The sequence below is a fragment of the Xenopus tropicalis genome, chromosome 7, assembly GCF_000004195.4.
Source record: "Xenopus tropicalis strain Nigerian chromosome 7, UCB_Xtro_10.0, whole genome shotgun sequence".
NCBI classification, from domain to species: Eukaryota; Metazoa; Chordata; class Amphibia; order Anura; family Pipidae; genus Xenopus; species Xenopus tropicalis.
In genome coordinates, this window is record NC_030683.2 from 100,225,028 (window position 1) to 100,241,059 (window position 16,032).

The window sequence follows — 16,032 nt, forward strand, 5'->3', positions numbered from 1 at the left end:
CAAAATCTAAGCCAGCCAATTGAACAGGTTGCATAACAAGAGCAAATTGATGTTGGTTTTCACATAAAAATACAAGATCCTCTTAGTCTTTTTGCGACTTTGCTTTTAAAAGTCCTATAATTGGCACTTAAAATTATAGTCTGTGAACCAAGTAAGGAAGGAAAGGAGTTTAGCCGCAACATGTTCATTTACAAGTAGGACAATTATTGATTAACACTATAAGTGTATTATGAATATTAGCCTTTAGAGAGCTATGCAGAAGATCTTATTTAAGAAAGTACTTAACTTAAAAAGTTAGCCCAATGATTTTTTTTTTGTACAGCTCAAATATTCTAGGTACTTTGCTATATGTTTATTAGGCCGTGAAATGATAGCACAACATGAAAGTAGGGATTGGGCCATTAAATGACTCTGTATTTCTAATTAATTGCTCTATAATATCCTTCAGCCCCTAATAGCATTCTAATGGTTAGATGTATTTAAATAAACACGCATTTACATAAGCAAGGCATTGGGTCGGGCTTGAATGGCAGTGCCGCCATTGTGTTGCTTATACTGAATCGATCTGACAGAAAGTCAGCTTTACTGTTGAACTTGATGGACTTCAGTGATTTTACAACCTTGCCTACTAAGATGCTGGGTCTGATTTAGTAACAGACGTACAGATTGCACTGGTGTCGTAAAGCCATTGTAAAGAATTAAAGAAAAGCTTAGGTTAGTTGCTGTGCATTTATAATGATAAAAACAAATGTTTAATTGGCTGTGGTGTGTTATAGCACTAGTGCACAGTTGTATCAAATATAGTATAGGTATAGAATCCATTATCTGGAAACCTGTTATCCAGAACGCTCTGAAATACAGGAAAGCCATCTCCCGTAGAGCCCATTTTAAGCAAATAATTCTTATTTTTAAAAACAATCTTTCTGTTTACTAATAAAACAGTAGCTTGTACTAAATCCCAAATAAGCTGCATGAATCCATATTGGCAGCAAAACAATCCTAATAGGTTTATTTAATGTTTAAATGATTTTCAGAAGACTTAAATGTCTGGTGATACAAATGATAGAAAGATTATCTTATCTGGAAAAGCCCAGGTCCAGAGCATTCTGTGTAACAGATCCTATACCTGTAAATGGGGCCATCTAATGTTAGAATGGAAGATGATAATAATAGTTGCTAAAAGTTGGACATTTCTTCTTTGGAGAAATTTCTAACAGTCCTCAGAATATCTGTAGCATAAGAAAGATTGTATTGCTACTAAATGTTAACAATAAGCGTGATATCTACTAGTAATAATAATAATAATAAACCTGTAACTGAGTTGCTTAGACTTAGTTATACTGTTCTCTTATTTAGAAAGGCTTGCATTTAATTCACAGGCAAGCTATAAGTGACAATAAGCAAGTCACATTTTGCTGTGTGGTTCTTAAATGCAAGATATGGGTATATACTTTTTTTTTTACTGTGAATCATACAGAGTTGGCTAAATTGTTGTCTGTATTTTGCAGTACAGTTGTATTAAAAATATAGGGATCAATTTTGGGGGGGTTGGGTTTTCTGATGCCAAAAAACGATTTTGTTTTGGAAAAAAACCTTGAGATTTTGTTGTGGTTATGTAACAAAACTGCGACAAAACCGAATGCAAAAATACGTCATCTAGAACCTGTCGGGAACACGTAGAAGTCAGTGGCAGATGTCCCTTTTACAACTGGAAGTTCGGCTTTTTTTGACACCGTGCAAAAATATGAAAAAGTTGCAGTTTTCATGTTTTCTGTTCATGCTTTTCCAGTTACAATTTTTTGATAAATGAATGCCATTGGTAGAAATGAGTTTACTTATAGTTTCAAAAATCTAAAAAAAACCCTAAAAATCTGAGTAGTAGTAAATGGGTCTCATAATGTCTAGTCTTGGTTAACTGTCATTGACAACATATATAGGTCTTGTATTCTGTAATACACATATGCATGTTCTGTACATGATATATCATATGGTATGCATATTATGTAGTAGCATAATATGCTGAAATCTGAAAATATCTTTATATTTCTCAGTTTTCTAATATGTTTCCACTGTTTTTGCACTCCACCATCATCCAGTAATATTCCAGTTCCAGTAATAAAGATTAGTAGTGAACATGCCTATCTGAACCTGAAGGAAAAATTTGTAATCAGTTACAAACATAGGTTCTGTTGTATGTGGAAACTATAGTCCATATCTCAATGAGATAAAATACAGTCTAGCTTTAGGGACCAAACATATACTGTATTGATGGCTATTCACGCATCTTAAAAAGATGTTCTTGCTCTGGTTTACTTTGAGCGCCAAAATAGGGCAGAGACACACAGAAATATACAATTAGTGCACTGGAGTTTGAGCGGCTAGAAAATTGGAGGGTCTTTGGTGGGAATTGGATTTCAGTAGCCTAAGGCAAACAGTTTTCAGGCAGTTAATGCTTGTTATAATTGCCATGCTGAGCAAAGCATCAGTTATCCCTGGTGTGACAATCTTCCTGTCTGGAATAATCATATAAATAAGATAATAATAGCGTGATAGAGGGGAAGGAAGTTCAATATCTAGAGCAGGGCAGGGACATAAGAGATACCTCTTTGATACTGATTTCTTTGGTACTCCAAACCCAGCATGGTGTTGATGAATTTATACAATGACACGGAGGAGACGGATGCTGTCCCACTTCTCTAATGCATACTTTTCACAGTGGTCGTAATTATCAAGGAGTGAGATATGCTGGGAAGTAATTATGTATATTAAAAAATGAAAGACAGTACTTTATTAGTATTAAAAGTTTTAGGAAATACAGATTTTGATCCTAGGGATCCTTTTAGTCCAATGCTAAAACCTGTCTGTTCCTTGTAAATGATTTTGTGGTCTATTTATTTTATAAAGAGCAACTACACCTTTTGGATTTGTGCAAAAAAAAAAAAAAATGTTGTACTTGCAACCTACAAAAGAACAGTTAGAAGAAATATATGAACCTAGGGTTAATGTACCAACCTGGAGTTGCATTTGTTATGTGAGGGTAAAGATATCTGCTCTAGGATTTGTTCTCCAGAAGGTCGAAGGGCTCCTATCTTTTCAGGCAAACCAACTGACACTCTTATTATGAACTTATACAATGTACATTGCACATAATCAAGTTCCTCCAGTTCAGAACCAACTGAAAGATGTGTTGTTCTCCAAGCCATGTCAATACAAAGCATCTCTTAGAGTGTGCACATTAGTAGTAGGCTATTCCCCGATGTTCCCTAAAGATTTTCTAAAGCCATTTACATCATTAATATTGTTGAGACATTGTCCCACTCTCTTCACCAAAACTTAAAATATAATCATTATATCTGTACGCAATGCCATGACCACACCTACTACCAGCATATATGAGCTGGTACTGGAGTCTTGTTCCTCAACCTTTCCTCCTGGGTTTAGTATTCATAAATGCCCTTAAAATCAATGTATATCTTATGAATTATTCTTGACTACATTTTCTGGAAGGATGTTCTATCCATTTATTCACCTCTTAAAAATATCAAATGGAAAAAGTGTTGAGATGTCCCATTGCAGATCCAAACCAAATATCCCATCAATATTAGCAGGAAATCATTTGTGGCTGTCCCAACATTGATGATTGGTTTATAAATAGATCCTTTACTTTCTGTTGTAATAACCCATTCAGGTCTAGTCAAACTGGTCCCCAGCTCTAGTCAAATTGGTCCTACTATGGATATTCCTGCCCCACCCCAGGTTGTCTTAGAACTAAACATATATCTTTGTATGACATTGTCATTTTAATATAATCCAACCACAAAGCACATGCATTGTGGGCCTGTTATTTGAAGAAATTTGAACAACACTGTACCTCTGATAGACTCTCAGTAAAAGCTAGTGCCTAAACCTGGACTTGATTGTTTTGACATTCTTGCATTGCAGTCTTTATGGTTTGATTAGGACTAAGCCTGCAATATATTTGAAAATGCTTTCTGAATTGTATTCAACCTTGCGTTTCAGATTTGCTTAATTGACTTACATACGTTCTTACATTTTTTGTGTGGTTAATATGCTGGAAAAATATCATAAATATTAACTCATCTTGAAAATCTGCTAGTTATTTTGGGGTCAGGAAGAAAACGGTATACTGTAGTCAATTTCCTGTAAAGCACTGACTGCAGCCCTTTATTATGGAAATGTCCTTACAAAGCAACAGTCTATGCAGGACAATTCATACTGTGGTTATGACTGTACTTTATGTTGTAATGATGATTACTTCTGCATATAGATGTAACATTAATGTTTATAGCCCCATAGCTCTCCAACATTCGAGTACAAACACAGAGTCAGGCTTCATGTAGCATGTAAGTGTGTCATTAATCATATCACATCATATAGAACCTTCCCTGACTCAGGGCACAAATGCACATAGGAGGACATAAGGATACCAGCAAAAGTTTTAAGAGCTCTGATAAAGTGGACCAGAAGCTCTATGAGCCAATGTGATCCTTCATTGTGTTAGTTTCTCCTTGCATTCTTTTCTTGCACCAACATTAAAATAAGATTCTTTTTCCGCCCTGTTAAAAATGACCAAAAAGCCAGCTGTGTTTTGCACCTTAGTCACTAAGGGGTGGAACAAATAAAAAAGTCAGAGCTTCACCAGAAGTATTGTTTCTTTGATGCTGTATTACCCAAAAGCTATTAAACAAAACATTATCAGCTTTAAGGAACCCATTCAGGTTTATGATAATCACAAACCTGCCAAATTTCCTCTGAAACTGACTATTAGCCAGATTATCAATGAACTGAAATCACTATTTCATTCTAATGTGACCAGCAACTCATGAGTATGTTAATGTAATTGCAAAGAAATAAAGGCAAATTATATTGGGAGCCTTCATACAATTTACATCTTGTTGCAATGTGTAATTTCGCTTCACTGGGCCTTCACTATGAAGTCTTTGTCTTTTTTCTTTACTAAAAGATCATGAAAACATATATACCAGCACCATGTTCATTTAAATGACATACACTGCCAATTTACTGGTAGCGAATCATAGGCGCCCTCTCCAGATCTGCAAGTAATGGGCTGAATCATGCCCGAAAGCAGAAGAGATGACTTATGTTGATGTCACCCACTGGCTTTTTATGGAAATTATTAATAAATCAGTAATTCCATCTGCAAAGATGTTGTTGTGTTTATAAATATTTAATTTACCTTCAGGTGTCCACATTTTTTTTTTCCAAAGCTTGATGACTTTGCTATCTGCTCAGCAGAACAGCAAAATGTATGAAGTTATAAGAGTATGGGGAAAAAGGTTAACAAACAGTTCATTTCATGGAGGAGGAACCTTGTTTTGTCTGTTCATTAATCTTTGCCGAATAGTCTTGAGAGATTTGCAATGGAGTAAGAGGATGTAGACTTGTCAACAAAGCTGGCCTAGCATTTAAATAGGGCACAACACATTTATATTTGTTCCGTTAAAAGCAAAGCCAATTTCTTTCTGAATGGGAAACTGTGATTTGATATTCATGAAAGCCCCGGTTTCATTTGCAGAGGCCAATGAGTACATTTAACAAAAATGTTCTTTTCTCACATCAACATTGTAAATATATCTTACCCACTATATGATGAAGCAAGAGGGATTTATACAGGTATGGAATCTATTATCTGGGAACCTATAAACCAGAAGCTCTAAAAGAAGGGAAGGTCATTTTTCAGAGTGTCCTGTTTAAGCAAAGAATTCTTATTTGAGTTATTCCCCTTTTCTATGTAATAATAAAACAGTACCTTGTACTGATGGTAACAAGGCTGCATGAATCCATATTGGTGGCAAAACGGTCCTATTGGCTTTATTTAATGTTTAAAAGTTTTAAAAACCTTAAGACATGGTGCTACAAATTATGGCAAGACCCCTTAAGGTCATTATACACGGGCCGATAGTAGCTGCCGATATCGGTCCCTTGGACCGATTCAGCAGCTTATCGGCCGTGTAGGGCCAGAACCGAGGTGCCTGGCCGACCGATATCTGGCCTGAAATTGGCCAGATATCAATCGGCCAGGTTAGAAAATCCAGTCGGATCAGGGACCGAATCGGCTTGTTGATGCGGTCCCCAAACCGACTGCCCCATTGCCGCATGTAGAATTTGATCGTTTGGTTCCAGGGCTAAACGATCGAATTCGCCTACATGCCTCCCCGATATCGCCACCCATAGGTGGGGATATCGGGTCAAGATCCGCTCGCTTGCCGACATCGCCAATCGAGCGGATCTGCCTGTGTATGGCCAGCTTTTTCTAGAAAATCCCAGGTCCGAATCATTCCAGATAATAGATTTGACTCCTATATTAGTATTTTTTTTGTTATGGCCTCAAATGTGCCAAAGGGGCACTTGAAACAGATGTGTTATATTTGCATAGGAAACCCTCACTTTTGTATAAGGATTTATCTTTTATATCTGTATTATATAAGGGCTGTGCAATCTATAGCTCTCAGGATCCTGCTGAACTACAATTTTCATATCTTTGTATGCTTGGCTGCTTTGGCTTATTAGAGTTGTTGATGCTGTTAAATAATTGTTAAGGATAGCTGTTTGGATATTCTAGCTTATTACCGTGTAATTTAATTTGCACTCATCTTGACTGAGTTTCCAAATCACGTAAAAGGTTTTAATGTTCATAATAAAAAAATAATCATCTTGTGAGTTTTTTTCCAGTTATTCTGTCTTGGCCATGTAGTTGCTGTGTGTTTTTTACTGTGCAGTAGTGAACATGCAACACATGTTGTGGTCTTTACCTCTTCAACAATACCTTAATCATGGATATTAATCACACATTTAGTTATAGCATTGAAGGGAGGCATCTCAATGCAATTTTTTGCTGAAATGTCCACACATTTAGTATAAAGTGTAATGGATCTGTGGAACTATTGTCTATGCATAAAACTGTTTGCTCTTGGCCTTGTAACATTTGAACTTATTAGCGTAAACTTTGCTCTCATTTCTGTTCAATGGCATGGGCAAAAAGTGTATTTTATGGCATTAGGGAGACCCAAAAACAGAACTGCTAAGGTTATCAAGATATGAAATATGCATAGACCCAACTGGCAAACAAATATTTAATAGGTTTGAGTTCTCACAAAAACTCCCCCTAGTAAAAGTTTTTATTTATTGTATTTATAATTGTTAGGTTACAATCAATGGGAGTCATATACTAAGTATGAAGATCAAGATGTGCACAAATTCAGCCCTTAGTGCTCATTCAAAGAGTTCCTTCATCCAGGGTCTGGTTGCAACCTGCACCCTATGGCCGGGTGCCAAACAGGCTTGCCCTAAACTCCATCTGTGCCCACCGGTGCTCCATATGTGACACCTACACGTCTCAGCAGTGATATATTTATGTTACAAATGCAGGTCTCTGCACTTTATTTCAGAACACAGAGACCTATGGCAATTTTGCCTTCAGGTCTGGGCTCAAAGTGTGAAAAAATATTGTGTACATTGCACCCTGTCCTGCAGGTAGTGAATGACCCCTAATTACTGATTACTAATGTGTGAATTTAGAACCAGCAGGGCAAGCACAAAAAAATAAAGAATTAAAAATTCCCTTTAACCTTGTATTAAGTTTGGAGCATTTTTGTATGCTAACTTTGAAAGGTTGTACATTTAACTACTTTGCGGGATCATTGGTGATGCACTTGAGCGCTGTGGTACTCATAAGAACAACATTAACGTTCACCAGATTGTCAAAAAATATATCACTGACAAACACTCGGAAATGTCTGCCAAATAGGAGACAGAAGGTTTAACTCAGCACAATCCAACTCAATGAGCCACGGCCGTCTGTGACCGGCCATCCCACAACGACTCCTGTGTATTTTGTGGTCCCTTCTGGATATTTGAAAGGCCCAGCAGCTATTACAATGTCTGATTGAAATCCAAGGTTATTTTTTTTTGTTACTTTACCAGAGAATTCTGCCTGTGTTTGTGACAGTTGGCATATCTTTGTCTTTCAGGAAATTGCAGCTTATTTAATAACGTTTGAAAAACACGAAGAATGGCTAACGACCTCCCCTAAAACAAGGTAAGAACACATTTTCAAACTGCTCTTTGCATAATTAACATTAATTGTGCTATTCAAGGCCAACCAGTGGAAATATGTGATAACTGATAGTCCATAGCTGCATTACCCTTTACAATAGAAAATGTAATTATGCTGCCAGCGTTTTTTTTAGTTTTTTTTTCAAACAAGTTGATCTTAAATTATAAAAGACTGACAAATCTAAAAAAAAATGTTCTATTGTTGATAATGGTTACTTCTTGCAACCTCCTCATCTGTGCTTGCTGACAAAACAAAGTGTTTGCACATTAATTAGCCCTTTCCTCTCACACGCCTTCTTACTCCCCTACCCAGAATTGTGCTGTTGGTAACAATTTGGCGTATGTTTAATGGGAAATGGGGACTTTAAACCAAGAAATTAAGAATTTTGTATAAAACGTATTAATTAAACACATGGCTGTTACTGTTAATGTTTGCTCTTTACTGCAAGGCCAGCTTATTGCCAAGCACAAGAATCAGTTTCTATGATTTATATTTCATTTTCCAAATGGTTTCTCGGAGATGCTAATTCTCTTTAACCCCTTGTATTTAGGTTTTGTTGTGAATATATTGTACTGAGAGGCTAAAAATGCTGAAACAACGTGCCGTTTTATACATGTCTTGGCAATTCAATATGTATGAATTAGAAATGTATTTCTTAACAGCAGGGGGTCATCTATGATTTGGTTTCTCCAAATACCTAATGGAAGTACCAGGGCATGAAGGTAGGGCATATAGCAGAACATGGGCACACGGTGAAATTTTGTGTAGAGCTTTCCCCTTATCACACATTTTATCAAAATGTGAGTTATATGGTGGGATTTGCTATAATTCTTTTTTTAGGATTTTTATTTTAAAGAAACCACAAAATGGCAGTGATTCTTTCAAAAGATCTGAACTGACGCACAATAACTGCAACTTTTTTGTATTGTCAAACAAAAGCCACTATCAAAAACCTCAAAAACCACAAAGCAAAGAAAGATCTTCCAATTGTATAAGGGACATCTGCCATTGACTTCTACATGGTTTTAGCTGGTGTATTTTCAAATTTGGAATTGCCACGTTTTTGTTACATAATAAATCTCGAAAAGCTGTGTTTTTTTTCTCCATAACAAAATTGTTTTTTTTGGCGACAAATAGCCTGACCCAAAAAAGTTGTGGTTTAGTAAATGCCCTCTATAATCTCGCCCATGTTTTATTCATTCCTGTGGGATTTTTAGAAGCATATTTATTATTTCTAGCTTTCACCCATTCATAAATATGCTTCTAAAAATCCCATATGAATTATTAGAATGTGAGTAAGTTTTTGGGGCAAAATATGTGTTTAGGGCTCAATACTTAGGGGCCCATTCATTAAACCAAAAATTTTGGGTGGTTAAAATCACGATTGGAGAAAAATCAGAGTAACCACGAAAATTTATGATGTTTGAAAATGTCACAAAAATTATTTTCTTGGTTGTACAAAAATATTTTCGGATCCGAACGTTCATAAACACCACAAAAACCTTTCTGGCTTTGACACCTTCAATGTAGGATTTTTGAAGCCTTCCATAGATCCAACCTGGCCAAAAGATAGTCACAATACCAAAGCTTGAATGAATTCCAAAATGGTTGTAGTCATTGCGAAAATACTACTTTTTCGTGGAAGTTGACGAAAACCACGAAAAAGTCGGGGAATATTTATGGAATTATTGTGGACATTACAAAATGTTCTATAAATTAGAAAACGTACGATTTTTTCTCAAAAAAAATTGTGTCTTAATGAATGGGCCCCATAGATTTTTAGAAGTATATTTATCAGATGTTAACTCCCACCCATTTATACATACACTTCTAAAATCCCTTAGGAATGAATAGAACATGGATTTTTATGTATTAAGCTCTAAACCTGCTGATCTGCCCCTAACAGTATGTCTACAACATCCCCTGAATAATATTGTACCTTATATAAAACTCTAGGATTTATGTATATAAAAGATGTATATATAAATATATTTATGTATATATTTCACGCTATTAGTATACCAAGTGATATACATATATAATGTTTTCTCAGATCAAATGCATTAAAGTCAATAAGCATTTTTCCCTGCAAATTTGTTTGTTGTTTACATTTTTTTCAGCAGTTTAATGATAAACTTTGCAATGGCGAAATGCAAAATTTCTTAGTGAATTCATGCCTGGGGAACAAATATGCTCATCACTAATTATTAAAATACAGAAAAACACACAGAAAACAATAAGTAAATATAAATATACAGAGATTAAGTGCCAAGTGGGAAAGTGTAAAACAAATATGTGCCAAATGTGGCCCCTTAAAATCCTAGGGTCTATGTGCAATATCTAATCTGTTAGCTGCACCCCTAAATTGTGTTGTGCCATGTACTGAAAATAAATACCGTTTTGTTGGAAATCAGAGCTGTGCTTGAAAATGGATTATTGTTTTCTCTGTTTTTACCACTTCCCCCATTTAGTTGTCAGTTCAGATTTTTTTTTTATTATCTTTAGCTTTGGAACACAGAGAATGTGAAGACAGATTTTGTGGCTGACGACTGACATTCCTGGAATGTAAGAAGTAATGTAGTGAAAGCTGTGAGATCTCATTAGTAAAATTTTCCCTTTTTTAAAGTTGAGATCCATTTGAAAGCATAGAACTCCAGCAAAAATGATGGCACACTTCATTCCTTAAGTGTCACTTGTTGACTGTTTTTAGGCCATTCCGTATCAGCACAGGTAAAGCATTTGGCAAGATTTTGCTTAAGTTGGCATAAAGGAAAAACCTGGAGCAGACCTCACTATTTGTGCTGTAGGCATACATACTGAATAAAATTCTCTGTAGTTATAGGTAAACAGTAAAGGGATACTTATTTCTCCTTTATTGGGATGAGAAGAACGTAACTGTAACTTCAACAACTGTGTAGCACAGTATAGAAAAGAACACAGAGGGGGTCATTTATAAAGTTCACATAGCACTTTTTTTTTTTTGCAAATGGTTGTTTTGCACATGTTTCCCCTAAACGCCTAAATTTTGCACTGCCATGCCCCTCGTTCTTTTTTTTTTTTTGCGAATCACACTGAAATTCACAAGTGAGATTGCAATTTTCATGAGCATGCCCTCTGGATGTGTTTACTGTGAGCGGATATAGAGGCAATTTTCACTTTGCAAATATAAATCCGCAAATTGTGAAATCAATTTAGCAAATATTTTTTCCGCCACCAAAATTGTGTCATAACTCCAGGAATCCCCAACCTTTTTTTATCCATGAGCCACATTCAAATGTAAAAAGAGTTGGGGAGCAACACAAGCGTGAGCAAAACTTGATTCCAAACCATGAATTCAAAAATAAGCACCTGCTTTGAGGCCACTGGGAGCAACATCCAAGGGCTTGGGGAGCAACATGGGGCCCCTGAGCAACTGGTTGGGGATCACTGCATAACTCGGAGGCAGAGTGTGTGCATAAATATTCACAATTTTAGAATAAACCATAATTAAAAAGCTCTTAAGAACAATCGCACTGCAATTATATTAGCACATTAAATGCACCAATCTTGTCCAGCTTTATAAACATAAACACAGGCAGGGCTCTGCACAAAATATACATAATATGTTTCTGAATATATATATATATTTATATATATATATATATATATATATAGTTTTGTACCCATTAAACCTGCACCAAGGCATGCTGTGTTTTTGTCTCTGTTTATAAGATGTTGTGGTCACAAATTTAGAGGTAAGCACAACTACCCCTTGTTTGAGATATATATATATATATAATATGAATAGTAGTTTTTTTAGAGTTTATATGTGCAGAGGTAAAGCACAACATCTTGAATATATCAAAAAGCATCAAAAAGGAATACAAATTACAGTAATTATATATATATATATTAATATGTAGATGTACCCCTGTTGTAAAACATAAGGCTATTAGATGTCACCAAGAATTTTATACAGGACATGCAATTCCAAGGTGTCTTCATATATCCTCATATTTTACAGGTAACAGTTTAACAGCGCATTTTTTTGTTATAATAGAGTCATGTGATGCAAATTACATCACTAAGCAACAATTATAACTGATAACATCAGGATATAATTTTATAGGATATTGATATCTCTTGCTTTATAAATAATATATACAATTCCACAATTGCTTCGATGTGTCTTATCTATGGTGCACTGTGTCTGCCTTCCACAGCAAGTGAAAAATGTAGAAAACAAAGAATACCAGCGCCCATATGTAGTTTGTCATACTTCTGCTCTGCTCTGAGCTGCTTTGGTCAAATTCAGTGAAGTTATTCCGATCCAGTGACGAGGATGCACAGTGGTGTTTAATAAATCAATATAAATCATAAAGAATGGTGTCCTGATCTTGGGCTTGCGTGCAGACACTTTAGGCAGTTGTATAAGCCATCAAAGAGCCATACAGTATAAGCACAGAAACACATATTGGCATTTGAGTGGGTCATATTAAAGAGCACAGTGACTAGTGACATGTCACCATCATAGGGTGCCATCTGCCTCAGCAAGTCAGTTTGCGATTGTGAAGGGATAATGTCTATGAGCAAGAGCAGTTTAGCTGTTAAGTGTGTGGCCACGCAATTAATCAGAAAGGTCCTGCTGTGTGCTGTGGCATGTATTGCATAAACATCATCTCCTCAGTTAAAACACTTACATCTATTAGCACAAGAGCTATTCATCAAATATGAAAGGCTAACATCAGCATATGTAATACCAAACATTGAATGGAGTGGTGTAAAGTTTACCACCAGTGGACTTTGGGAGAGTAGCAAAGTGTTCTTTGGAGCTATAAATCAAGCTTCACCATCTGGCAGAAGAATGATACCTTCCTGAATTCATAAAGACAACTGTGAAGTTTGGTGGAGGAGAAGGAATAATGGCCTGAGACTGTTTTTAATGGTTTAGGCATGGGTCCCAGAGGGTTTCAGAGAAAGTAAAAATTAACACTGTAGCTTAGAATGCTTCTCTTGATAATTCTCAGTTTCCACCTTGGTGGAAACAGCTTGAGAAAGGCCTTTATTGCACACAGAGAGAGATAGCTCGTTACCAGCTCATACCCCAAAGTATAAACAGCAATCTTACAGAATTTGAAAAATGATATTGATTAGATTATACTGTTTTATTATTTTATTAAAAAAAATAATCCTGGGAATAAGAACACTGTCCAAAACAATATTACCCAATGTTATGCTTTTATCATATCTAAATTAGAATACTTCAGTGCAAACAATCCCAGCACTGTGCTTTTCATATTCCAAATAATCTATTTATCATTCATACCAGTCTTTTCCAAGAAATATTAATTATAAACCATTTTGAAGCAATTAACATTCTTGCTCCTAAGTGATATAGTTGGCTCAGTTCTTTTGGTTCCTTTTAAGCACTGGGCTCTGAGATTTAGTTATGAGATAGTCATAATTATACCAAGCTCTTTAGTCTGTGCTTTGGAAGTGTCATAGCTTCGGATATTTATCGCTCTTGTACGTTGCCTTGTATGCACTAATGGAAGAGGGTGTCATTTGAATAGAGAGTGAAGTATAATTCTGAATATCTCATTACAAGAAGTTAAGGGTTATTTTTTTATTTTAAAGTGCCACAGCAACCATGTAAAAACACGTCAAGATATATTCCAAGGCTTCAGCTCTAGATAAGGAACATATTTACTAAAAAGCTTTGTGAATAATTGTTATAGGTTTTACAAAAAGATTTTTTTCACCCCTATATACTTGCTTTCCTGGACTATGGAAAGAATGTGTTTGGTTTATGACAACCGATCCCTAATTTCATTCTGTTTTTGCTTTGTTTAGCCACCTGCAAAAACAACAATGAAAACAAAAATGTAGTTGTTTGCCATTGGTTCCTGCCAAGGTGATAATAAATGAGGTCAAATATTTTTAGGTTACCAAACTTCTTGTTATTATGCCAAACCAAAAGCCTAGAATTAACTTGAACTAAGTATAAAAGCTTACAAACGGGAAATTTGGTTACTATCGGTTACTGCTCCTGGGCAAGTCTAGTGCCTTTTATTACATAACCCCATTAGTAATTAGCAAAATCCAATCCCACTTAGGGCCATGAATTCACAAAGCACAACAGTCATATGTCGTTATCCTAGGCAGGGGCGGGCCAAGCCGACCGGGCGCCCTAGGCAACCCGGTCGGCCAACTCCGCCCACCTCCCCACCCCCCCGAACGGCGCATGCGCGCCAAAGCACAGGAGGGGGTGCAGGGGGGGCGGGGCGATTAGATCGGTCATTGCCTCCACCGCTAATGACAAGCGGCGGAGGCAATGACAAAGTAGCACTAGGGGTAGGCAGGAGAGGCTCCTGCCTGGCGCCCCTCAATCATTGCACCCTAGGCAGCTGCCTCTTCTTCCTACCCCTAGTTCCGGCCCTGATCCTAGGCTCTCCCCACTGATGTTCATTGGATGCCAACATTTAAATAGGCTTTCTGCTTTAACCCATCCAAAGTGCAAACAGAACCAAAAACAAAGAAGTGGTCCTCCAAAGTGATTGCATTCATCTTGGTAATGGTAATATGTTTCCAAATGGTATCTGATTCATATTTTTAAATAAGATTTGACAATAAAGTTTTTTTTTATTTTTAAATGCTGTGATGTGGAGGACCACTTCTTTGTTTTTTTAACTGTTCTCTTAGGGCCATGATACAAGGGCCTTCTATTAGCCATTGAGGAAGCACCCAACGCCATCATCTACCCTTCACTTGAATGGGAAACATATGACAAAGCTGGAACTGGCTCCACTTGCATCACTGACATGCTTTATCTTTTTTAAATTAATGGGAAGCAGTAGTAGCAGGTTCTGCTGAGAAACAATGGTGGGCAATATGTCCCATGTGACAATAGCAATGGGATTCTAAAGCTCTAGATGGCTGAAGGTGACACATTTTTGTTCATAGATGATGCCGTTTTAAAAATAAGTCTGAATATGCAAATTAGAGTTTGTCTTTGCTTAACTCTTTCTACAGGATTTAGTATTAGGCCAATTTAAAATGATTGATTGAGTGCATCACCAATATACAGTAGATATACTGGAATTTTCCTTGAAAGATAGTTTCTTTCACTCAGAAATGATAGATATGCTTATATACAATTAGCAAGTAACAAAGTGGGACAAATATAAGAAAAGATAAGAACATTTTTTTATGCAACATTGGATTAGACTACTGTCTGAACCCAAAAATCCTCACTACATAAAATCCATAAGAAAATCTAAAATACCAAAGTGATCTTTAAGGCTTCATCCAGATATACAAGTGTTAAATGGCTATCCACCAGTACTAATCACTATTGCTGGCTACAGACAAGGGTGGACAAAATGAGCACCGATTATTGAGAGCCTAGTGCTATAGTTGGAATTCATTCCCAGAATTCCTTTTGTTTGCTTTTGTCTGTATGAGGCAGTCTCCTCAACCTTATTTATTTGTTTGTAGAACCACATGGTGACTCTACCTAAGCTGATCAGAAAACCCTGCACTACACTAATGAGCCTCAAGAAAGGCGAAACTGGTCTGTAGTTGGGAATCTGATCAGCTATTGTCCTGGCTTCAGCTTCAAACCCAGTGGGTGAGCTGTAGCCTATAGGATAAACCCATGTAAATGGGATTTTTTGTAAGAGTTTGGAATTCATTCCCAGAATTCCTTTTGTTTGCTACTACATAAGACAATTACCATCATCTGACCAAATTGCTCCAGTCCTTAAGAAGGATATTAATGAGCTGGAGAGAGTGCAGAGACTGCAACTAAACTGGTTAAGGGGATGGAAGATTTAAGCTATGAGGTTAGACTGTCGAGTTTGGGGTTGTTTTCTCTGGAAAAGAGGCGCTAACGAGGGGACATGATTACTCTGTACAAGTACATTAGAGGGGATTATATGCAGATGGGGGATGTT

The 16,032-nt window shown here is 36.5% G+C and overlaps 1 protein-coding gene across 10 annotated transcripts in view; it reads left to right on the forward strand.

Annotated features, from left to right (window-relative positions):
- Positions 1 to 16,032, forward strand: part of camta1 (calmodulin binding transcription activator 1) — a 1,176,955-nt gene that overhangs the window by 231,518 nt on the left and 929,405 nt on the right. For all 10 annotated transcript variants that reach the window (XM_031905360.1, XM_031905359.1, XM_031905362.1 and 7 more), the window contains exon 3: positions 8,013 to 8,080. In XM_031905360.1, coding sequence (XP_031761220.1) covers positions 8,013 to 8,080 — 68 coding nt within the window. The remainder of the gene's footprint in view (positions 1 to 8,012; positions 8,081 to 16,032) is intronic.